The sequence below is a fragment of the Carassius gibelio genome, chromosome B3, assembly GCF_023724105.1.
Source record: "Carassius gibelio isolate Cgi1373 ecotype wild population from Czech Republic chromosome B3, carGib1.2-hapl.c, whole genome shotgun sequence".
NCBI classification, from domain to species: Eukaryota; Metazoa; Chordata; class Actinopteri; order Cypriniformes; family Cyprinidae; genus Carassius; species Carassius gibelio.
The window spans coordinates 46797930-46824260 of record NC_068398.1 but is presented as its reverse complement, the minus strand read 5'-3'; the positions used below and the strand labels follow the sequence as shown (position 1 = coordinate 46824260).

At 39.2% G+C, this 26331-nt stretch overlaps 1 protein-coding gene across 1 annotated transcript; it reads left to right on the top strand.

Moving 5' to 3' along the window:
- The first annotated feature begins 3478 nt into the window (after positions 1-3478).
- LOC127952310 (uncharacterized) lies at positions 3479-16081 on the top strand. Its single transcript, XM_052550695.1, has 15 exons — positions 3479-3628; positions 3913-4023; positions 4554-4683; positions 4947-5109; positions 5329-5521; positions 7403-7477; positions 9211-9279; positions 9369-9422; positions 9518-9589; positions 10046-10151; positions 10426-10496; positions 10582-12730; positions 12920-13018; positions 15401-15445; positions 15544-16081. The coding sequence occupies exons 3-15, from the start codon at positions 4566-4568 to the stop codon at positions 15792-15794; spliced, it is 3465 nt and encodes a 1154-aa protein (XP_052406655.1). The 5' UTR covers positions 3479-3628; positions 3913-4023; positions 4554-4565; the 3' UTR covers positions 15795-16081.
- The last annotated feature ends 10250 nt before the right edge of the window (positions 16082-26331 follow it).

The following is a 26331-nucleotide window of genomic DNA, read 5'->3' as shown; positions in this document are numbered from 1 at the left end:
CTCACTACAGTGATTTTGACGGAACAAGATGGTTTTATACTCCCAAGGGCGTGGTAGCTCGTAACAAGGGGTGTGGTGAGCTGGAAACTGCTTGCGTCACTTGCCACTGCAACATCAAATAGGAAAAATCAACTGCAGTAGCCACCGTTCAACCTGAAGAGGGCAGCACTCAGGCGTTTTTACCCCATATTTTGTAGAATTAAAACACTTTATACTCAAATGTCAAAAAAGTTACTCGAATCACTGAACAGCACTAATAAAGCCCCATTCTTACAGATCATTATCTAAAAAAAGTTGGTTTAGGATTTAGTTACTCTTTAACTTATCAACGTGTGATTTATTCCTGAACTTGGATCATCACTAAAACAAATTGAATTAATTTTATATTATACTGTTTGTGTGAAAAATAACTTAATTATTTGCCTCTTTTTATCCAAATATTGAGTCAAAGGTATGATTACACCTAAAGTTATTTCTAATTTATCACAAGATAAATACACAAAGTCGAAACTGCATAATCGTTTATTAAGTATTAAAATAAGTATTGAAATATCATAATATTATAATTAGTAAGGTATGTGTGGTTGGCTTAACTCTGTCAGCATTTTCTGCCTCAGTTTAATTTCACCTGCCATTTCACGGTAACGTTACGCCTAAACTAAGATGTAAAGAATTTTTCGTCCATTGTTGGTCCATTTTAAAGGGCATTTTAATGTATAGTAACTTATATGATAAGACACTGTAATTTTATTAACAAATTCGCAGGACAGCACCATGACTGAAGCGGTGAGACTACTAAATTCTTTAATGGTGGACAATGGAGATAGACGTAAGTGTCTTAATTTTTTTGTGCTAATTTTAATCGTTTTGTTCAATAAAAATGCTGCAGCTTTAGCACTTTCTGTGTGATACCGACATTATGCGTTATTTTGGAACTGACAGGGTTTAGATGGTGAAACCTATATATTTTTTTGTAATGTGACGAAAGTCAAAGTCACCTTTATTTATATAGTGCTTTAAACAAAATACATTGCGTCAAAGCAACTGAACAACATTTATTATGAAAACAGTGTGTCAATAATGCAAAATGATGGTTAAAGGCAGTTCATCATTGAATTCAGTGATGTCATCTCTGTTCAGTTTAAATAGTGTCTGTGCATTTATTAGCAATCAAGTCAATGATATCGCTGTAGATGAAGTGACCCCAACTAAGCAAGCCAGAGGAGACAGCGGCAAGGAACCGAAACTCGGTGACAGAATGGAGAAAAAAACCTTGGGAGAAACCAGGCTCAGTTGGGGGGCCAGTTCTCCTCTGACCAGACGAAACCAGTAGTTCAATTCCAGGCTGCAGCAAAATCAGATTGTGCAGAAGAATCATCTGTTTCCTGTGGTCTTGTCCTGGTGGTCCTCTGAGACAAGGTCTTTACAGGGGATCTGTATCTGGGGCTCTAGTTGTCCTGGTCTCCGCTTTCTTTCAGGGCTGTAGAGGTCCTTTCTAGGTGCTGATCCACCATATGGTCTGGATACGTACTGGATCCGGGTGACTGCAGTGACCCTCTGATCTGGATACAGACTGGATCTGGTGGCTACGGTGACCTCGAAATAAGAGAGAAACAGACAAATATTAGCGTAGTCATGAATCTAAAAGTAAAATATGCATACCTGACCTTAGAAAATACATAGTATGAAGTGAAGAGACACACAACACACTACGGGCTTTCTGGCTACAGAAATCGCCCTGATCCTTTTGCTGCAATCCTTTAAATACCTCAGACCAAGACAAACATCCCCCGAGATGAAGACAGAAACTAACAATTGGAATTTGCATTACCTCAGGTCCCAAGCCTGGGTGGTTTTACAACTCAATGGGAACAGGGGGTAATTTACATGGAGGACCCTAGGAAAGGACACTCCCATCACAGTAATCAAGATATCTCTTGACTCTTCAGATCTGTATTATCTTCTAATCTACTTTTGTGAGAGTGAGACCATTGTACCAGTTGCACTGAGACATTTCCAATGATACTAGACATGAGTGTTAGTTCACTTGCATTGACATTTTCATGTAATCATTTTGAGCAGACTGAGTAGAAGGAAGAATGGGTGAAGGGATTTAAAATGAAACAAATGGCCACAAGGGAAGGAGGTCTCCTGCTCCTCCACTCTGTGGGGTGTCTTGAAGATGCCTGTGTATGTTTGTATTGCCTGTTTCTCAGGAGATCAAAGTATCTCAGGTTCTTTCGTCCTTACAGTTCCTCCGTTTGACCCCCAATGGGTCACATTCAGATGAATCCAATGGGGTCACCGTTACATGATTGTTTATCTTCAAGATGTTATCTCAAAATTGTCTTTGTGATGTAAGCAGCTTTAGAAACCTTCTGAGGGCTGTATTCATCTGCAGAACACTCAGTCTCAGCATGTGTGTGTCGCTTGAGTTTGGCAGGTGGATGAATGTCTCCAGGGTTTCTACCTGTGGTTGAGCTCAGCATGTGAGCACAGTTCAGTGGGTCAATCTGAGCCTTTACGACTTGTTCAGTTAACGTGTCCTTCCTTTGTGGAGAAACCTCTGCTCCTTATGGCACCTTCTCTAGGACGGTAGTCTGACCCATCTTCGTGAATCCTCTCTCCTCCAGCGGTGCAGTTTTTTTTAAGCAGACTTCAGTAGATGAAGGTGTCCTCCTTGCTTACACACTGATTTGTGTGGGACGCCTGAAAAGCATCTTAGTAGCCATTCAATGACTGAATTCGGATCAGCTTAATGTCATCACCCATGGAGTAAGATAAAAAGGTCATAAATTAACATAAGAGCAATAAAACAAAAAAGAAACCTGATGAATTCATGTCAGCCAGTGCAAGTGGTACATCTGATGTTAAAAGTGGTCCCATGTAAACATAAATTTTGGTATGAATGACTCAAAGGAAATGCAGCAAGAGGTCAGTAACTTGAGCATAAATTTAGAGGTATGCAATCAATAAACAAGTCATATAATGACAATAAGAACATTCAATCACAATTATGAAGGTATATACAATAATCACACTGTTAATTCAGGAATCTTCTATTGCAAGCCACTTTAGATGATCTAAGGTTTTTAAGAAGTGACTTAGAACATGATTAAAACATTTTTCTACAATGTAAATCCTAAATTCCTTGTAACAGGTGTGTGTTTGTGTGTGTGTGTGTGTGTGTGTGTGTGCGTGCGTGTGTGCGCGCGTGTGTGTGTGTGTGTGTGTGTGTTGGTTTTTGTGGTTTACAAGGACTTTTGACCTGAATACGCACCAGCATTACAGGGACATTTGGGTTTATGAGGACAGGGCCCATGTCCTTATAATTCCGACAGTGTAGATGCCTTTCTCTATGTCCCAGAAGCTCCCTCTCAAAGTTTCGCGCCATGTCCTAATATACCACAAAAATCTGAAATTTTACTATACACTGTGTATCCTCTGAGCTCGGGAGTGCGCCCCTGCAGTCCGGCCCCGGTACTGCATCCGCGTCATCGAAAATTTGCATATTTTACACTTGTGTAAGTTTGGAGGCCGCTGATTGGCTAGATCGGCATCGGAAGGCGGGAAAACAAAATGGCGGCGGTGGGCGGGGCTACATTCTGCCGCTAATAGCGCCGTACAAGTAAGTTAATGCAGTTTGGTAATTATTTAAACATTTTTTGTAATAATTTATCGATTGTATTTAATTATATAAATGCATACTGATCGTGCAATTAAACATGTTCCTTAAATATCATCATATAAAGTATGAATGTGACATCAAAGCTGTAATTACTCGGTTTAATATCTGTAAATTAATGTAACGCTATTAATGTAACGTTTCATAGATGGTTATTTAAATATATAATTATTATTATTATTATTATTATTATAATTATAAATCCCGTGTACACGTGCTTTAATCAGCGAGGCAAGTGTGACTGTTTGTAACTTCCTGTTTGGACCGGACACAATCTGTGCACCTGAAGCGAAGACATCTGTGGTGTGAAGCTGTTGGAAACAACTATTATATGAAAGGTTAGTAATACTGCTGTTAAACCGTTTCTCTGAGAGCTTGTGGCTCAGTTTGGCTTGTTCGTGAGTGTCTTCAGTGCTCTTTAGAAAGCAGCTAGCGCGTGATGCTAATGGCACTAGCGTGATTACTGTAAGTCTCATCTATAAAGAGTAACATCAGACGAGACTCAGCAGTGCTTGTCAGTTTACATTCTTTTCGTTCACAGTATAACTGTAAAAGTAATAGAACAGTCTAGCCATCATAATAATCTGTTGTCATGGCTACAGTCTGAAGGGGAGGGGCAGTTCTGTTTACTATTATTACTGTTCAGCTTGGTTTAATTAATAAACTCAGAGATGTGCTCTTTTCACTTCCCAATATGTACTGTATATAATAGTTAAAGTCACCTTTATTTGTAGTGTGCTTTGTAGAATGCATATTGTGTCAAAGCACTTTTACAAAGATAACCAGTCAAAATAGTATATTCAGCATATGCTCAGAATACATCATATTCCACATATATTCTGTCCAACAGTTCTTATTGTTATTAAAGCAGACACAGAGGATGGCTGAAGGTGTGAGGCGAAGGAGAAAGCTGAAGCCCGTGGAGGAGGCCATACAGTTTTCACTTCAACAGAAAGACAAGAATGGACTCGAGGGCAGGTTCATCAGTCATCTTAAAGGTGAGGTAAATTAATTGATTGAGCCAAATTAAAGGTATAGTTCACCCAAAAGTGAAGATTTTGTCATCATATAGTCACCATTAGGTTGTCTCATTCCTGTATATCTTTTGTTGGGCAAAATAAGAAATGACTAACCATTTGATGGTTTGTAAATGATGACAGAATTTTCTTTCTATGCATTTAAAGTGACTCGTGTACTAAATCTGTCTCCGGTTGATGACGTGTGGTTCTCGTGATGGTTTCACCTCTCTGTTGTTGTTTAGGGAGGAGTGTGTTCAGCTGTACTGACTTTGAGAAAGGAGATTTCCTGCTGGAATACAGAGGAGACCTCATCAGCAAAGAAGAATGTGAGCGGAGGCAAAGAATATATCACCATGCACTTAAAGTTTTCATGTTTGAGTTTCGCTACAATGGAAAACTCCTCTGGTATGTACACGTGTTTGATCTACATGTTAACTGGTAATTAATTTACATGATTCAAAATGTGTCAGTGGAAATGTCAATGATTAGAGGTCATATTTTGCTATAATTATCAGTCATGTGTTTTCAAAGCTTGGTGATGAGTGTTAAATGATTGGTGATCACAGAATATGACATCTGCTGGTCCTAAGGTTTCAGTGCTGATATTGTCTGTCTCTTGTTTAGTGTCGATGCAGCCCGAGATGACGGTTCTCTTGGGCGGCTTGTAAACGATGACCATATTAACCCAAACAGCAGGATGAAGACGATTCGTGTGGATGGAAAACCTCACTTATGTTTATTTGCCACAAGGAGCATCTGTCCTGGTGAAGAGATCACATATGATTATGGTGATTCTGAGTGGCCATGGAGATGCACGGTACTGACACCTCTATACTGTCCATTCTGACTTATTGGATTATAGTAAAGTAAAGGTATTAAACATCAGTTGTAACCTAAGTTAATGTTAGTAACTTTTTATTTTTTACATTACATGCATGTACATTCCAGTATGTCAGGATGTGTGTATGTTTACACCTGTTTCATGAGGACCATCATAAGAACATAGTCTTAACATGGTCTTGATGTCACATTGTGTGTGTTTACACCTGTGTTACGAGGACCCTGTTTTATGAGGACCGTCATAAGAACATAGTCTTGACATAGTCTTGATGTCACATTGTGTGTGTGTTTACACCTGTGTTACGAGGACCCTGTTTTATGAGGACCGTCATAAGAACATAGTCTTGACATAGTCTTGATGTCACATTGTGTGTGTGTTTACACCTGTGTTACGAGGACCCTGTTTTATGAGGACCGTCATAAGAACATAGTCTTGATGTCACATTGTGTGTGTGTTTACACCTGTGTTACGAGGACCCTGTTTTATGAGGACCGTCATAAGAACATAGTCTTGACATAGTCTTGATGTCACATTGTGTGTGTGTTTACACCTGTGTTACGAGGACCCTGTTTTATGAGGACCGTCATAAGAACATAGTCTTGATGTCACATTGTGTGTGTGTTTACACCTGTGTTACGAGGACCCTGTTTTATGAGGACCGTCATAAGAACATAGTCTTGATGTCACATTGTGTGTGTGTTTACACCTGTGTTACGAGGACCCTGTTTTATGAGGACCGTCATAAGAACATAGTCTTGATGTCACATTGTGTGTGTGTTTACACCTGTGTTACGAGGACCCTGTTTTATGAGGACCATCATAAGAACTTGGTCTTGACTGTACTGAAGAGTCCCAGTCAAGTCAAGACTTTTTTCTAAGAGAGAATGTAATCTGTTCCATTCTTTTAAGGACAAACACAATTATTTCAAGAACTTCTTGGATACCTTTATAGCTGCTGTGCCTTGTTCAGAGTTCTTTAGGTTCTTTAGACACTGATTCTACTCAGTTATCATTTAAAAATATGTGGTGATTAAATAAAACTGACTTTTTACCAACTCCTATTGCAAGATACTTAATCTAAATATAACAATTAGACATTTTCAATATCATATGGCCACAATGGGATGTGAATGATCCATATTTAGCCTAATATTTCACATCCACGCAGCCCAATGTCATGGTGATAACTAGGGTCTTCAAATACCAGGCTTTTGTCAAACAAACGACACACTGAGATTCTTCGGTCAAACATCAAGACCATGTTCTTATGATGGTCCTCATAAAACGGGGTCCTCATAACACGGGTCTAAACACACACACAATGTGACATCAAGACTATGTCAAGACTATGTTCTTATGACGGTCCTCATAAAACAGGGTCCTTGTAACACAGGTGTAAACACACACACACACCACCTGAAATACTGGAATATATATATATATATATATATATATATATATATATAAATAAGCATGTAAGGTAATACATACAAAATCATGAACATTAACTTGGGTAACACTTGAAAATTGAAATATTGATCTGAAATATTGTAATCTTACTTTTAATTCACATTGATAAAATATAAGCAAGATTATAAAATTTGTTTTATATCAGTATTTTATGTGCTCATTTATTGTCACAGATGACTAATTTGATGTTCTTTTCTACACTCTTAGTGTGGTTGAACCGTCCACTCTTGAAGTCAACACTCTGTCCCAGTCAGAAGACACAGACGTAGAGAAGGTACTTTTTTAAAAATCATTTTTAATTTTATATCTGTTTTAAATTAGAATTTCATCCACACATTTATTGTTTCAATCAATGTCACAGATGACTAATTTGATGTTCTTTTCTAGACTCTTAGTGTGGTTGAACCGTCCACTCTTGAAGTCAACACACTGTCCCAGTCAGAAGACACAGACGTAGAGAAGGTACTGCAATTGATTGAGTGATTTTATTTTATTGTTATTTTATCGTTTTAATTTATTATTTTATTATATTTTTTGATTTATTTACAGTTGTGTTCAAAATTATTCAACCCCCTTGACTTGCAAGACAATTTGCTGTGGAGGATAACATTTTATGAAATCAATTTAACGAAGGCATCAGTAAAGTATTAGAGAAAGTTTGTTAATACACTTTTGAGTGATTCTGAGAATGGAAAATTGATGAATCATGATAAAATTCGAATTGGCTCTAAACATTCATGTTCAAAATTATTCAACCCCCTTTGTGCAGAATCTTTTATTCTTTAAAATCACCAATAAACACTGTCTGTAAGTGTTTAGAAGCTTCTGTCACCTCTCTACTACAGTTTGGCCCATTCCACACCTGAAAAAGCTTTCAGATCACTGATAATCTTTGGTTTTCACATTGCCACTGCTTTCTTCAAATTCAACCAGATATTTGAAATGAGAATTAAACCTGGAGACTAAACAGGTCACTTAAGAACATTTATGACTGATCCCTGAACCAAGCAGAAGTAGATTTGGATGTGTACTTTGGGATGACTGTCCTGCAGGAAAGTCCACTGATCAACAGCTTCAGTCTTTGCACCAAAGGCATCACAATTCTTGTCAAAATGGCCTGACACTTTAAAGAATCCATGATGTCCTTCATACAGTCATGATTTCCACTTCCTTCTACAGTAAAGAAACCCCATAACAGGACTGATCCACCTCCAAGTTTGACGATAGAGATGGTGTTCTTCTGCTTATGAGTTTTGCCTGTTTTGCAGCAGACATACTGCTGATCCATGGGTCCAAAAAGTTCCAGTTTGGTCACATCCCTCCATAAAACATTCCTCATGAGCTCCACAAGTCTACACAAATGAACTTTAGTTAGTTCAAGTCTGCCTTTTGTTCTTCTTGATCAAGAGTAGTATTCAGCAAGATGTCTCAACATAAAGGCCATACTTGTCTAGTGTTCTTCTACACACCGCTTTGAAATGGTTTTCCTCCTTTCATCGGGTCATCTTGCAAGTCTTTGGCTGTACATTGCAGATTTTTCTCAGTTGCTCTGATTAAACATTTTATGAGATTGTGCTTTTTCTTCCACAACCTCAAATATTTTCTGGTAAAACACACTTTAAGCTAAGAAATAAGGCTGAGAGCTGTGTTTCTAGGAACTTTCAATGTCTTGGAAATCTTCATATAGCCTTAGCCTTTCTAAAGTAATACAATATTTCTTCAATTTTGCTTTTGTGAGATCTCTTTTGATATTTTTGCTACTTAACTTCAACACATGCATGGGCTAACTGTATGTGTAACGGCTCAAGCTAATTCTGTTTTTAATAGAGTTTCTAAAAGCTTAATTGTGTTTTGAGACTGTTACATTCCCCACCATGCAAATAAGTGATTTAAAAACAGCAATGTTGAATAGGGGTTGAATAACTATGACATAGCAGTATTATTAAAAAAATCTTATAACTCAAATGTATTACATTATATATTGACAATATCACTTTTAATATTCAAGTGAACTGTTATAGATGCAAGTTTTATTATATCCTGGATCTTCAGAAAAGCTTGTATTTGTAAAGTACTGCAGTCTCTAGGTGGTTGAATAATTTTGAACACAACTGTATTTATTTATTTTGCTTTGGTAACTCATTTATAACATAATTATTTTATTTTAATTAAATTTTTTGATTTCATGTTTTCAGCTGAAAGTTGTCAGTGATCAGTCAGTGTTGGACTCCAGTATCTGTGCAGCCTCTGAAGGACTGGAAAAGGTAATTCATTATCAATTTGTACAGTCCCTGAATCCTTTGTCTGCAGTAGAATGTTTATTTATTTTTTATTTCTGTTTCCTTAATTTCAGGTGACTCTGAAGAAGGACCAGTTACTATTGGATGATCAGGACTGTGTTGAGAAGGTAATTAAATGTGCATTGCATATTTTATGAAATGTTAGATTGATGTTGCAAGAAATCATCTCTACATAAGTCTTGCTTTTTTTCATTGTTTTCAGATGTCACCTGTCAAAGAGCATGTGTTGAATGAGGAGCAGAGCTTTTGTGCCCCAGTTGAAGGAGTTAAGGAGGTATTCACATGTTTCGGATGAACTGTTATTTCAGTGCAACAGTGATTGCTCTGAAGTCCATGTCTGCATGAACTGTACACTTTGCTGTTACTAAATGCATGTATTTAGTGACCTGTTTTCACTTTCAGTAATATTAGTCGATGTCTGAATCAGGGGTGTCCAGACTCGGTCCTGGAGGGCCAGTGTCCTGCAGAGTTTACACCGGCCCTCCAGGACCGCTCTAAATGTAGATTTGTAGTAATATATTGACCAGTACCTTTTAAGGTCTGTAACGTAAATGTTTTTAATGATTGTAAGTGATCTTATTAACTAAATGACCACAACTTCCCTGTCATTAAAAATACATTAAATTATTATTGAAAGACAATGCAGCTCGTAATGTAGTATCACATGTATGTTTTAGAATCTTTCTTTGTTGCTTTAATTTAACACTCACTGATGTTTTTTTCTTCACAGGTCTGCAGACATGTTGTGGTCACTTCAGCAATATCAAGCATGGATAAATGTGCTGAATGTGTGGGACCTGTTGCAGCTCTCAAGTGGATTGGCCTGAGATGTAAATGTTAGTATGGTGACTTGTACTCTATACATCATGACATTTCTATTTTTATCATTTTAGTATCACTAATCAATGTTATGAAGTCAGTTCAAAATGGGATAACTGTTGAGTTTGGCAGTAGGAGAGAAGGAGATTTCAGACCATTGCTAATGCACAGATATGTAATACCATTAATAATAATAGGAGTGTTACATTGTTTTCACCTTATTCTACGTTTAGGCATAGAATCTCGTGTTAGCGGTTGAACGTGTCCTGACATGTGACATTTCTTTTATAGTGTGCTCCAGTTTTTGGCATAAGTCCTGCTATCTGAAGTTTCATGAATGGGATGGAAGACGGTCATCGTGTGTAAGAAAATATTTGATTTGATACATTTGTTCCATATTTTTGAGTTATCGGTGCTGTAAATTAATCATAAATATTTTGACAATAGGAAGTAAGTTCAGAGGAAGATGAGCTGTCAGATGAGGATTACATACCTCAGTCAGAGTCAGACCATCAGTCAGACAGTTCAGATGAGTTGACAACAAGACCAGCACGTTACGACCAAGCTAAACTCTTAGATATACAGGAAGCTGCGTCATCTAAGTTTAGTGAACATCTGAGATCAGATGTAACTACCCTGAATGTGTCTAAGGGCAAAGGAAAAGGAGTCCTGAAGGTCATGGAAGCAGCAAGTGTGTATGATGAGTCTGATTTAATGTGTCATGAGGAGCAGTTTACTGATTTTGAGACAGACAGTGAATCAGACTTTCCCAGAAAGCAAGGCTCAGTGGTATGCAGGTCAACAGATGTGCTTATGTCATCACCTCAATCACACAATAGTAAGCTTTTGAATTCAAAAAGCACAGTAACATTGAGAGAAGAGAGGGAACGCAGCATGGCTGGAGGTGATCATTGTGTGCAGTCACCAAAAATCTCCTGTTCAGCAAATAGGAAGAATTATTGTTACATCTGTGGCAAACCTCAGTCCAAGTTAGCGCGCCATTTGAAAACTCATATGGCTGAAGTTGAAGTTGTTCAGGCTTTGTCACTCCCAGTTCACTCAAAAGAACGTAAAGCAATGCTGCAAAAGCTCAGGAACAAGGGCAACTTTCAGCATAACACTGATGTTTTACAGTCTGGAGAGGGGGCTCTTAAAATAAAACGAGCACCAAAAAGAAAGTGTGATTCAAAGCAGTTTTTGCATTGCATGTACTGCAAAGGGTTGTTTGTACGGAGAGATCTGTGGCGTCATTTAAAAAGATGTCCCTCAAAACCAGCAGCTGACAGTGAAGAGCAAGGGAGGAGGAGAGTCTTGGGCCTGGCATCTATGGCAGAGTCTTCATTCAGTCAGCACATATCACAAGGAGTTTGGAAACTCTTAGGTGTGATGAAGCAGGATGACATTTCCGCTGTGGTCAAAAATGACCTGAGTATTCTTCAGCTTGCACAGTCGTTTTTTAACAAACATGGTCATGACCCTACCAAATTTGAGTATATTCGACAAAAACTCCGTGAAGTTGGAAGATTGTTGCTGACTTTGCGTAGACAGTTTTCTGTGTACAGTCTTGAAGAAGCTCTGAAACCTGCCAATTTTCATAGACTTATTCGAGCGGTTCAAATGGTGTCTGGCTATGATGATGAGAGCCACTGCTACCAAAGCCCAAGCCTTGCCCTGAAACTGGGGCATTCGTTGAATAAGATTTGTGAAATCATTCAGTGCCGAGCACTGATGTCTGAAGACAAGGAATTGATCTCATCAACAGAGACCTTCAAAAAGCTCTACTCCTCAAAGTGGTCTGAGATGATCTCACACACTGCTTTGGTGACACTGAATGAGGCCAAATTTAACAAGCCATCAACACTTCCCTTCACCCAGGATGTCCAGTCTCTTCATCAGCTCCTTGAGAAGACTGCAGATACTGCTTTTCATAAACTACAAGAGACTGCATCTCCTCAAAGCTATGCAGAACTGGCCAAAGCAACCCTCACCAGAATCATTGTTTTCAACCGCAGACGTGCAGGAGAGGTCTCTAAAATGCCGCTGAAGGCTTTCAATGAAAGGGACGGCACTTCTCTCCATGAAGATGTAGCGATGGGCCTGAGCAAGTTTGAGCAGAAACTCTGCAGCCATTTCAGTCGAGTTGAGATCAGGGGGAAGAGGGGAAGAAAGGTTGCGGTTCTTCTCTCTCCTGATATGGTCGATGCCCTGATGCTACTGGTCAGCAGGAGAGGTACATGTGGAGTGCTAGACACTAATACTTTCTTGTTTGCTCGGCCAAACTGCCAGAGTTACTACAGAGGCCAGGACTCTCTGAGGGTATATGCAAGGGAATGTGGAGCTCAAAATCCAGAATTTCTCAGATCCACTCATCTTCGCAAGCACGTGGCTACACTCTCTCAAATCCTAAACCTGAAAAACAACGAGTTAGATCAGGTTGCTGATTTCTTAGGGCATGACATCCGTGTCCACCGTGACTATTACAGACTGCCAGAAGCCACTACTCAGCTTGCTAAAATATCAAAGCTACTGTTAGCCATGGAAAAGGGCTGCCTTCCTAATCTTCAAGGCAAATCCCTTGATGACATTGAGATTGAAGGTACGTCCATCCTAGCATGTTTAGCACAGCGGGTCTTTTAAACTCACAGGGAGGTTTAAGAAAAGTAATCTCTGAAATATGTCTTGTGTTCTTTGTCATTAGGAATGGTTTATAAATGGTGTGTGATTGTGTTATTTCACTTCTGAATGCAGATGTTTTTCATGTTCTGAGTTTTATTTTTCATTGAAGATGAGATCAACATGACTGATTCTGATGACAGTGATCCTGAAGAAAGTGAATCTGATGATGAGGCTCTTGCTGGAGCTGCGGGAAACTCCAGTAATGCTGGTATGTGTCAGCTACGTTTTTTTTATTTTTAAATCATCAAAGTCAAAAATTATATTGGGTAACACTTTATTTTAGGGTCTCTAAACTACAGTGGTTTGAAAGTGTTGGCCCCCTTCCTGATTTCTTATTTTTTTGCATGTTTGTCACACTAATGTTTCAGATTATCAAACAAATTTAAATATTAGTCAAAGGTAACAAATTTAAAAGTAAACACATGCAGTTTTTAAATGAAGGTTTTTATTATTAAGGGAAAACAAAATCCAAAACTACATTGCCCTTTGTTCAGAAGTGCCCCCCCCCACCTTTGAAACTGGTTTATCACACCTGAGTTCAGTTTCTCCAGCCACACCTCTTCACAGTTAAGAAATCTCTTAAATAGGACCTGTCTGATAAAAAGTGAAGTAGACCAAAAGATCCTCAAAAAACTAGACATCATGTCGACATTCAAAAATATGCAGACACAAATGATAAAGAAAGTAATTGAGATCTATCAATCTGGAAAAGGTTATACAGTTTTGGGACTCCAATGAACCACAGTGAGAGCCATTTTTCACAAACTAAAAAAAGTAAAAAGTTTATTTGATTAGTGTTTTTTTACGATACAAATCATTGCAAAGCAACTTCACATAAAATTAAGTTTCTACACTATTTAGTAGTAGCTTATAAGTGGTGACTGTCAGTTTATGTGCATATGACAGGAATCAGACATAATCAACCAGACGATGAAAACTATTAACAGCAATTATAATGTGATTGCATAGTAAGCAGCAATATTTGTTAGTTCTGTATGTTGGTTCAGTGTTAACATCATCTGAGTTCCTCTGAGGTGTCAGCATCATCTCTTCTCAGGTGTTCTGGATCCAGACTGGTGCTTGTGTAAATCCTAGTTTCCACAGGATGAAGATCCAGCAGAAACAGAGAAACAAATTGAGGCATCATTAGCATAGCTGCTGTTCCAACCAAGTACAATTAATTAGTTTAACCCGAGCTAAATTTGATCAGATACAACTGCAGTCACAAATTATGAGATGCATTATTGCTAATTGAAAAATATGTTTTTAATCTAGATTTAAACATAGAGTGTGTCTGAACCCCGGACATTATCAGGAAGGCTATTCCAGAGTTTGGGAGCCGAATGTGAGAAAGCTCTACCTCCTTTAGTGGACTTTGCTATCCTAGGAACGACCAAAAGTCCAGCGTTTTGTGTCCTTAGGGTGCGTGATGGGTTGTAGCGTGGTAGAAGGCTAGTTAGGTACGCAGGAGCTAAACCATTTAGGGCCTTATAGGTAAGTAATGATAATTTGTAACTGATACGGAACTTAATAGGTAGCCAGTGCAGAGACTGTAAAATTGGGGTAATATGATCATATTTTCTTGACCTCGTAAGGACTCTAGCTGCTGTATATGGTGGTGGTAGTGTCATAGTCTGCTTCTGGACCTGGAAAACTTACTGTGATAAATGGAGAAATCTGCTGTTTACCAAAAAATCCTGAAGGAGAATATCTGGCCATCTGTTGTGACCTCAAGCTCAAGCAAACTTGGGTTCTGCAGCAGGATAATGATCCAAAACACACCAGCAAGTCCACCTCTGAATGGCTGAAGAAAAACAAAATGTAAGAGTGGCCTGGTCAAAGTCCTGACCTGAATCCTATTGAGATGCTGTGGCGTGACTTTAAAAAGTTGTCCATGCTTGAAAACCCTCCAATGTGGCTGAATTACAATTCTGCTTAGATGAGTGGACCAAAATTCATCCACAGCGCTGTAACAGACTTTACATTTAATTGGAAGTTATCGCAAACACTTGATTGCAGTTGTTGCTGCTAAGGGTAGCCAAACCGATTATTAGGTGTAGGGGCAAACATTTTTCACACAGGGTAATGTAGTTTTGGTTTTTGTTTTCCCTTAATAATAAAAACCTTCATTTAAAAACTGCATGTTGTGTTCATTGGTTTTCTTTGACTTATATTTACATTTGTTTGATGATCCGAAACATTAAAGTGTGATAAACATGCAAAAAAATAAGGAACCAACACTTTTTCACACCGCTGTAGTTTCTTATTAGTGTGCGTAGTAGTAGTAGTAGTAGTAGTAGTAGTAGTAGTGGTGGTGGTAGTAGTAGTAAGCACTTATTAATAGCTTATTTTACATGACCTTATTCTACATCCCTAATCCTACCCAATACCTTAATGTAACAACTATCTTATTTACTTTTAATAAGCAGAAAATTAGGAATTTGAGGGAAAAGTTGTAGTTAATAGTGTTCCCTATTATAAAGTGTTACCTTGTATTATATTAGTCCAGCATTTATAACAGGATATTACTAAAATATATATATATATTATTTATTTATTTTTTATTTTTTTAATGACTGATTGTCTGCAGGTGTTCAGAAGATGCCCATTGAGAGCACCACTGAACTTCCTGAAGGTACCAGAGGTTTAAATTGCAATGGCACCATCAATGTTGCAAAGCACATGAGCTCTCGTAGAGTTAGAACTCACTAAAGTATGTATTCTTCTGTACAGAGAGTGAGAGTGAGGCAGAAACTGAAAACCCACGGAGAGGGCAGAAGGTGTCCTGGTCAAATGCTGAAGTTACAGCTGTAATGAAACATTTTAAGGGCCACATAGCTAAAGGAAAACTGGCCACACTGACTGAATGCCAGCAGTGTAAATCTGCTGAGGATCCTGTTTTGGTGAGACGCAGTGCACAGAACATAAGGGATTTTGTAAGAAATCGAGGAATTAGCTTAAAAAGGAAAACCCAAAGCAAGTGATGTTACAGTACATTTTGTGTGTTCTTGATGCCATTCAATTAACATTAGCACTTTGGCTGTTGTTTTTATTTCCCATAGTGCAATACTGTTATGCCAGCAATTCATACGAATATCTCCTTGTAGAAATCGAGGTTGACTGTTAGTTTGTCAAAAATTACAAAATTGTGTCAATTTCTCATTGATTTTTGGATGACCTGTCCCTTAAAGAGAATTTAACTTCCAGAATGAAAACTGTCATCATGTACTAACCCTCCACTTGATCCAGACCTGCATCAGTTTCTTTCTTCTGTTGAACACAAAACAAGATCTGTTAGTATCTGAAAAGTTAATGGGCATCATTGACTTTCATAGTATTATTTTTTTTTTTCTTCGTACTATAGAAGTTAACGGTGCCCATCAACTGTTCATAAACTAACAGATCTTGTTTTGTGTTCAACAGAAGAAAGAAACTGATGCAGGGCTGGATCAAGTGGAGGGTTAGTACATGATGACAGTTTTCATTCTGGAAGAAAACCATTCCTTTACAGATAAATCTGTTTCTCTACACATCTGCAGCATGTATTGTGTGCTCAGAGAGTTAATCTCATGTACACTGTGTGTTTAGTGAGGTACTTACAACATGAGGATTGCCTTTTGATTTGATTTATAGTTTTTTTTTTTTTTTTTTTTTTGGTGAATTACACTTAATTATTTGATGTTTGTTTTGTGTGGCATTCCTTTTTTTTTTTTTTAAGATTACCCGTTTAATTAATTGGCGAATTTGACAACATGTTTATTTTTATTTCACAAATTTAAGTCATTATTAAAGTACTTCTAAAACACATTGGTGTCTGTAATGTTGTGAATTGTGTTAAAGATCCTGTACTCTTTAACCACCTCAGTCTTAGTAATGCAGCATAGGGACATGTCTGTGTGTTGTGTATGGGGTCACGTACCTGTAAAACACATTGGTCCCTGTAATCCAGAGAATGGACATGTTTTGTGTATTGTAAAACGAGTGTCCTCATAAATCAATCGGACCCTATAAATACCAATTATGTAATGGGCGGGAACATTATAGGAGGGGCGTGACAGTCCTTGTGTACCACCAAAATATCATATTGTCATATTATCAATTCTATTGTGTGTAAAGAAAATCCAAAGTGATATTTGTGTTCTGCAGAGTAAAACAAATTTTTTGATAGTTTTATCATCTCTGTAGGACACCGGGAAAGGGGTGTCCCCTTAAACCACCATCCAACTGGTTTGGCCATCAGAGTACTGCTAAACCACAAAAACCAGTATGTGTGTGTGTGTGTGTGTGTGTGTGTATGTGTGTGTGAGAGAATGGGTATCTGATGTAAAGATATAAAGGCTAAGTCACAGTTGATGGTTAGGTAAAATGTTTAATTTTATAATTGATTGATAGAGATGAAGTGCAGGCACTTCATATTTGATCATTTTAATAATGTTTATTGTCATTAGTGATGTGTTGGGAAACCAGGGGCCCTCTGGCTTGTCAACCACCCCAATAACAATCTGAAAGATTCAAAATTTTAAATCGCAAAGGCTTGTCTGCCTCTGTGTTAAAAAATTTGCACCATCGATCTGTGACTTGTCGTACAAATGTGTTACAGTGTTGTTCCACTAGTTTTTTAGACAGTTGCAGATAGTAGATATTTTATATCTTTTGGCAATGTAATTAATTCTATTGTCCTGTGTGTGTGAGGCTATGTGGTTCTGTCAGTGTGATGATGGACAATAGATCTTTAGTGGAGTACCACGTTTGTGATCTAAGCCATCATTGTCTTCTGATTGTAGTGTACAGACTGGATAGTCTAGGTGAGGTGATGATGCAATGGGTGAGATGTGTGTTCTATGGTCATTTCTGGGAGATGAATGGAGTCTTATCTATAGCAATCTGTGTTGCAAAAATTTTGTTCCGGTTCTAATCCGGTAGGCCATGTAGATATTTGTGTGGTGATGTTCTCCTGTGAGGTGTGAATGGCCCCTTCAAGTGTCTTCACATTCATCTCCCGCATTTCAGGTTATGTAACAATTCTGTTGTCCTGGCTTGGTGCAGAGGGGACAAGACACCCTCCTGGTATCTGTCCTCCAAAGAATTGCAGTGGTCAACCTGAGACAGAAACAGATACAAAGAGAACCACAGTTAATTTTGAACTTTTCATCAGTTTAGTGTTCTGGCATGTGGAATTATTTTAACTACATTCATCCTCATGTACTGTAGTTTTAATCCAGATGTCACATGAAACGGAGTTCGGTTGGTCAGATCTGAATCACTGCTCCTGTTTCAGTGCAGTCTGAGTGTGTAACACCTGATGCTGCTTTTGCAGTAGAGCCCTCACAGTCTGCTGTGTCATGAGCATTAGAGACCCCAGTTCTACTGGGGACATTTTCTAGATTAATTGGTGTTTTTATCGCCCATGTGATCATGCATTCCAATGGACCAATGTCCATGGCTTTAGTTGCTGTTGCTCTCATTACAGTCAGATCTGTGGGCAGAAATGTGTTCACCTGTTTCAGTGTTGTCTGTTTGACAATTGTTGTTTTATGGTGTTGTTCACACATGCAGATCTCTGTGGCACATAAAAACTTCTTGTATTTTACACCCCCCTCTCATTTTTTTTCAAGTCAATTTAAAAGATTAAAAGATCAAATGGTTTTTTGTGGCTGTATACGACTGTGGCTTTGTGTAAATGCTGTCATGCTCCAAACAAAGGAAAGGAAGTTTTACATTTGTTATGTAAATTTGGTCCTGTTGCTGTAACAGGTAATAGCCTCTAAGAGCGAGTGTGAGGTGAGATCTGGCTCAAAATACTTCCATAAGATGTTTTTATTACAAGATTAGTTGCAAATTCAGAGTTTCCATTTCCAAATAATGTTAGTCATTCTCTCTGATCAGATCAAATTTTTAGTTGGTGCTCCTCAGTGAAGGATGAATTGGTTTGCTATCGCTTGTGCCACACTATTGAAATTAAATCACACTTCCTCCCTTTTGGCACTGTGAAGCAAATCAGTCTGCCACAAGGTTTAAGTTCTCACTTTCATTAAGACATTTATGAAATCACTCTGTGGCCACATGGCTATTCTATGCTCCTCTACATGGTTTAACTGCAGCTATACAGAAAATAGCAGAGTGTACCACTCAGGAGACAAACAAATTCAACACAGACACACATGCAACTTGAAATTGCGATGCAATTCCAGTATTAAAGTTATTCCAATTTTACACAAGACACATGGTCTAGAATGCATGTAGCATCTACAACCTTAAACCTAAGTGTTTACACACTTACAGTAAAGCAGTCATGTGTTTTTTAAAGAATAAACTAAACTAAGCTATGTGTACATTTAGTAGCACAAACAACTATAATGTGTTTTCTATGCTCACAATGTTCAGCACAATTATAAATTTGAAAATGCAAGCAGGACTATTGAAATTTGGATGTTTTCATATTAAACTCATTGCTATTAAACTGCTAACCCACTAGTAAGTGAAGTCAGTAGCTGAAGGCCTTGCATTAACAATGCAGTCAACTCACTAAGAGTGTTACCAGAGGTAGACTTGTTACATGTCAACCCCTGATCTTTTTTTTTTAGAAAGTGATATCCTACGTTTCAGAAAATAAGGTGGAGGTCTACCCCTTCCCAGTGACCAGCATTTTTCCTCTGTATGGCCTATTTTCTGACAGGAAGAACAAAACCTGCTATCTTTGCCACAGGTTTGTTTGCTGTGTTTTCCTGAAGTTTGAGGATTTTCATGAATCTCTAATGCTTTCTTTACACCTTGCGCACTGGTCCACGACTCTGCGCTATTATGGTGCTGCATCTCCTTAAGAACTGAAATCGGCACACTATCTTGAGCAGTGGCACAGGCTTCCTCTGAACTAAAAGTTCTAGATTCATCACAGCAAGTCACCTCCTCCAAGAAGTGGACATGCTTTTCAGCCCCATTGCTTTTAGAATAATTCCCTTCTGTCATCCACTGTGCAGATGCAATGGTTTGGGGCTTTGATTTCCATCTGTTTTCTATCCTTGAACCCCAATCTACAATCGCTCTGAATGTGTTTTCGGCTGAATCTGCTCCGTTTAACAAAGCATTTTGGACTGGAGTGCCAGCATTGTTCTTTATGAGTTGTAACAATGGTTCGTGATCACGGCTTGCATTTTCTAAAACGGAATATTCTTTGTATGTCGTCCACAGACGTTCGGCGAATGTTTCAAACGGTTCATTGCTTTCCTGCTTAATTTGTAGTATCCTGCTCCAATCTGCGCTTGTTGGACCCCTTATATCTAGCAATGCCTGTTTTAATCGTTCAAAGATACTTTCGTCAGTTTCGTTATTGTTTCGCTTGATTATGTCTCCAGATTTCATTTGAGGAGTTAATTTAGATCGGAGTTCTTCAGGAATGGTTAAGAGTGCGATTTGCCATACATCCCTAGTTTCCAATTTATACACTGTGGCTTGTAGCATCAGTGTCTCCCAATAGGGTTGGAATGGCCCTCTTCTGGGCATCATTCCCACGACCTGTTTGTGTGTTGTAAGCTCTTCTCATGTTAATGGGCGGCTAATCATGGTTATTTCATCGTTTGTATTTGTTATGGTTTTGAGTACAGCAATTTTAACTGATTTGGAGGGTTTTTCGCTGGATTTTGCTCTGGTTTTAATCGGACTTCGCTGATTTTGTTCTCCGTGTCTCTGAACGGGATCTCGGTTTCTCTGAGAATCTAATGCGGCAACATCATCATCGTCACTATCGCTGTTTCTATCATAATCAAAGGTTTCATGCAGTGCCGCTTGCCACTGGGAAGCCTGCATTATTACAGCAGTCTTCAAGAGCTGATATATAATTATTGCCGGTTTGGAGTTTCTTTTGAAGCTCTTCGAGTTTTCTTGACATCATCTCACTCTGTCTTGCCCAACCTTGTCTCTCGAATGTAAATGCCTCGACCTGTGCTCTTAGTTTTTGCAATTCTTCAGAGCGCCCTTTTTCAATTTCTTTGATGCTTGTTATTGTTCGTTTGTTTTCAGCTATTGTCTCGAGGTCATTTTTACGAAGCAGGTAGACGATAGCAGTTGGGATATTCTTATATTTCGATTTAGATGCCAATTTTTTGCCCTCGGCCAAAAACCAAGCTACAATTTCATTGTTTTTCCATTTAAGATTGAATCCTTTATAATTTAAACTAAGAAGTGTGTCTTTTATTTGTAATGCTTGAATTTCCATGATCTCCTGATCTACACTGTCACTGTATTGTCCCTGAAAAGCCATGTTTCCCGGTTAATTCTCCCCCCACCGGATTTCTACGTCTCCGGTCTAACAATGGGTATGTCGACCCGTTCTAAAAATGTGTCTGTATGTGAAATGCAAAAAGCTTTCCCTCAACACTTCTAATAAGAAAAAGGAATGAACTTACCACAGCAGTTGTAGACAGGGAAGAAGCTCAAACCTTATATCTTCAGAGAGAATCAATTTGAAATTAGCGCTGGAAAGACGTCACTCGCATAAGTAGGGAGATCACGTCGGCGGGGTCACCACTTTGTAAGGTCCAGACACTCGGCCCAAGGAAGGTATCCGGTGCTGGATGAAGGTTTCCTGCGTGTTCTGTCTTTCAGCGCGCAGAGTTATTCATTTTAGGTTAAACTCAAATCTGACTCCATTTTATTATTTAATCTGACTCCATTTTAGTATGACCTCGAATTTAGGTTGAAATGCAAATTGGCTGTATGCCTTTTTAATTAATATTCTTCTGACATTTGATTATTCTAGTTAACTCTATTTTTATATTAACTCATTCATTCGGGTGCTCATGTTGCTAACAAGGATACAACGTAATCTACTAGTCAATAATTACAGAGTAAGACAGAATAGAATCAAAATGTAACAATTTATTAACAGTCAGGTAGATATGTATTTTGCCAATTACATATGCAATTGAAACACATCAAATCATATCAATACAAAACATCAAATTCTCAAAGATGAATCTAAAAGTAAAATATGCATACCTGACCTTAGAAAATACATAGTATGAAGTGAAGAGACACACAACACACTACGGGCTTTCTGGCTACAGAAATCGCCCTGATCCTTTTGCTGCAATCCTTTAAATACCTCAGACCAAGACAAACATCCCCCGAGATGAAGACAGAAACTAACAATTGGAATTTGCATTACCTCAGGTCCCAAGCCTGGGTGGTTTTACAACTCAATGGGAACAGGGGGTAATTTACATGGAGGACCCTAGGAAAGGACACTCCCATCACAGTAATCAAGATATCTCTTGACTCTTCAGACAGGCTGCGAAAGTGTGGATTGGAGACTCTTGATCTGGAAAATTGTGAAGTTTCTGAATTCTGGAAGGTGAAACTGTGTGACTTAATGCTCGAGTATGAATCTATCTTTTCCAGACATTCTCTTGATTGTGGTGAAGTCAAGGACTTTGTGCACAGGATCCGTCTGTTTGACGAAAGGCCCTTTCGCTTACCATACAGACGAGTTCCCCCTTCACAATACCAGAAGTTACGTGTCGCTTTGAATGAAATGGACGAAAGGGGTATAATCCGTAAGTCAGTCAGCGAATTCGCATCACCTCTGGTTCTGTGCTGGAAAAAAGATGGCAATCTTCGTATATGCACTGATTTTCGCTGGCTTAATGCACGAACAGTGAAAGATGCGCACCCCCTACCTCATCAGGAGGACTGTCTTGCAGCACTGGGTGGCAATTCGTTCTTTAGCACTATGGATTTGACCTCGGGATTCTATAACATCCCGTTACATGAGGATGACAAAAAATATACAGCGTTCACAACACCGGTTGGACTGCATGAATACAATAGGCTCCCACAAGGCCTCTGTAATTCACCCGCCAGCTTCATGCGTATGATGACTAGGATCTTTGGTGAGCAGAATTTTCTGTCACTGTTGTGCTACCTGGATGATTTAATGGTCTTCGCACCTACTGAAGAAATTGCATTGCAGAGGCTTGAAACTGTTTTCGGAATGCTGAAAAAGCATAATTTGAAACTGTCGCCGAAGAAATGCCACTTCTTAAGACGTTCAGTGAAATTCCTCGGTCATCTGATTAGAGAGGGAGGTGTATCTACGGACCCTGGAAAAGTTGAGGCAATTACTAAAATTACTTCTGCGGATTTGATGTGTCCAGATGGTGTCACTCCATCAGTTAAGAAAATTCAGTCTTTTCTTGGTCTCATTATGTGGTACCAGCGCTTCATCGAGAATTGTTTGTCCCTCGCATGACCACTTTTTGCTCTGACTAGCGGAGTTAAGAAAGCTAGAGGTGTTGGGCGTGGAGGAGCTCCTGCGTCCAGAAAACTCACTCCCGATGACTGGTCTCCAGCTTGTGAGGCGGCTCTGTTGGCTTTAAAGGAAGCCCTTCTGTCCAATGTTGTCCTTGCACACCCTGACTTTTCCAGACCTTTTATTCTTGCTACTGACGCTTCGTCTGAGGGATTGGGCGCCGTGCTTTCGCAACTGAGTCCTGGAGAAAGCAGGTCGCGACCCATTGCATTTGTGAGCAAGTCACTTTCTAGGGCGCAATCCAGATATCCAGCACACCGCCTTGAGTTTCTTGCTCTCAAATGGGCCGTATGTGATAAATTTAGCCACTGGCTAAAAGGACATCGGTTCACAGCCTGGACAGATAACAACCCCCTGACACATATCTTGACCAAACCTAGGCTCGACGCCTGCGAACAAAGATGGGTGGCTAAACTCGCTGCCTTCGAGTTTGACATCAAATATGTTCCTGGGCCGAAGAACTCCATAGCTGACGCCTTGAGTAGGCAGCCTTTTGCAGACCATCATGTTAGTCACCGCATAGTAAGGGAACCTTATGATAAGTTGGTAGCGGAGTCAGTAAATCATTCCTTTGCTGCTGTCCAGGATGTTTTCCGGTTGTCCAACGCCAGTCAGCAAGTGATTGACAGTGTAGAGGACCCAGCAGATGCCTATGAGCAGTCAGGAGTCAATACAGATGATGATGTGCCCGGGAGTTTTTAGAGTGCTGAAGTGTCAGCTGTCTTTTCTAATCACCTTTCTTGGGATGAAAGCGTACGAACACGGGCCACTTCTCTGGCTGGACTTGTCCAACAGATCGCGGATGTTGTATTTGATGCCCTTCCCTCTTATTCACTCCAAGAGCTGAGAGACAAACAGATCGAGGATGAACATTTGCAGAAAGTGATATACTATGTTGACCGAAAACGTAGGCCTTCGAGACGTGAGCGCATGAGTGACCCCACTGCTGTGCATAAGCTTATGAAACAGTGGGAGAAGCTATTATTAAACAATGGTGTCTTGTATCGTGTTTCAAAAGATCCCATAACGCGTCACAAACGTTTTCAGTACGTGGTACCTTCTTCCCTGACTGCTGAAGTTCTCAGAGGATGTCACGACGAGGCTGGACACCAAGGCCAGTATAGGACACTTGACTTGTCTCGTCGACGCTTCTATTGGATAGACATGGAACGTGATGTTCGTGAATATGTGAAAGTGTGTGGTCGTTGTGTGCTGGCAAAGACACCAGAGCCTGAGGGGCGAGCTCTATTGGAAAGTATCAGGACCTCTGCTCCTCTTGAGTTAGTCTGCATTGATTTCTGGACAGCGGAGGATTCTCAGAATAGGTCAGTTGATGTTTTAGTGGTCACTGACCATTTTACCAAACTGGCCCATGCTTTTCGCTGCCCAGACCAGTCAGCTAAGTCAGTAGCGAGGCAGCTCTGGGACAACTATTTCTGTTACTATGGTTTCCCAGAGCGCATTCATTCCGATCAAGGGGCAAATTTCTGTAGTGAGCTCATCAGGCATTTGCTTGAATTTTCTGGTGTTAGGAAGACGAGAACAACACCATATCATCCTATGGGCAACGGAATCACAGAAAGATTTAATCGAACATTGGGAAACATGATCAGAGCCCTTGAACCATGCCCAAAGCAAGATTGGCCTCGAATGCTACATACTTTAACATTTGTGTACAATTGCACTGTGCACGAGACTACAGGGTTTCCTCCCTTTTATCTAATGTTTGGCCGTACCCCTAGACTGCCAATTGATGTTGTTTTCAAGAGTGTACTGTGGAATGATTCGAACAACTCTCTTCCGAAGTATATAGAGTCTCTGAGTAGAGATGTGAGGGATGCTCTTGCTGTTTTGCAGAGGCTAACACATCTAAAGAACAGTCTCATCAAGCACACATGTACAATCGCAAAAATAAAGGTGTGCACATTGAAGTTGGCGACAGGGTTCTATTAGCCAATAGGAGTGAACGCGGAAAGCACAAACTCTCAGACAAGTGGGAAAATGTAGTGTATACTGTGGTCGTTTGTGATCCTAAGACTCACATTTTCAAGATTAAGCACCCTGTGTCTGGTCAGCTAAAGGTGGTCCACAGAAATCTTCTTTTGTGTGTTAATTTCCTCCCTTTGAGTGACACTGTGGGTAAAGCGGATGATGAGAGTGTATTTTCTGTAGATGATGGTGCGTCTGATAATTGTTCTGTATCTTCTGATGATTCAATGCCTGATGGTCAAGGCCCACTTGTGGCTGAGGGTGATCCCCGGATGATTGAGTTATGTGATGCTCATGATTCAAATGGGGTTGTTAATGTTCCATTGCAGAGTGTGGTCTCTGGAAATGATTCTCCGGACCGACAGGTCTTTCTGGGTAGTCCTGACAAAAGGGATGTTTGTAATTCTGGCACTGATGTTGAGGGTACGATTGATGGTACTGAGTTACCAGGTCAGAGATCAAAGTTTGGAAGATTGTTGAAACCAGTGCATCGCCTTATTTCTTCTATGAATCAACATACCTTGTTTCAGAACAGAAAGCAAACACTGAATAAATGGTCTATTTCGATTCTTAGTCTAAAGTAATGACGTGTTAAATTCAGTGTATTGTGGTAATCTTTGTGGGAATAGGAATTGCTAAAATGAAATGTAAGAGGCACTTCATTTGGGTCATGATCAAGGAAAGGTGATATGCGCAGCACTTCTTCCTGTCAGTTCTTTATATGAACAGTTGTTACTGATCAAAAGCAATAATGCTAAGTATGGCAATTCAAAGTTGTCTGAGTTTTCAGAAGAGAGAGAAAAAAAAACACTGGTTTCGTTTGTGTTTTGTTTTTGTTTACCACATTTTGGCAAATTCAGTGGGGGAGAATGTAACAGGTAAAATAAAATTGTAATGTTTTTGCCAAAATGTTTGTTCATGTTGTAAAATAATCCTGAGATTCATTGAATATAATGCGTTAAGTACATCTGAAAGTAAAGGATATGGGGACACCTACAGGCGAGTATGATAACAATTGAGTTAAGTCGGCCATATTCTCTTCAGTTTTATGAAGCTGTTGAGGAGAATGGTAGGTGGAAAATCTCTCTCCGGTCGAACAGAAATAAAATGTTGTCAGGCATGATTTTATTTATCTTTAAGGTCAAAAAGTGTACTAAAAGTGTTTTATTTCATGTTTGAGTCATAAGAGACATAGAGTTGATGAATAATTGCAGTTATATGAAACT

Excerpts from the sequence above, each read along its gene's own strand:
- LOC127952310 (XM_052550695.1), top strand. The coding sequence starts at position 4,566 with ATGGCTGAAGGTGTGAGGCGAAGGAGAAAGCTGAAGCCCGTGGAGGAG. Across the intron at positions 4,684-4,946 it reads GTTCATCAGTCATCTTAAAG|GGAGGAGTGTGTTCAGCTGT; the intron begins GTGAGGTAAATT and ends GTTGTTGTTTAG. Across the intron at positions 5,522-7,402 it reads AGTGGCCATGGAGATGCACG|ACTCTTAGTGTGGTTGAACC; the intron begins GTACTGACACCT and ends GTTCTTTTCTAG.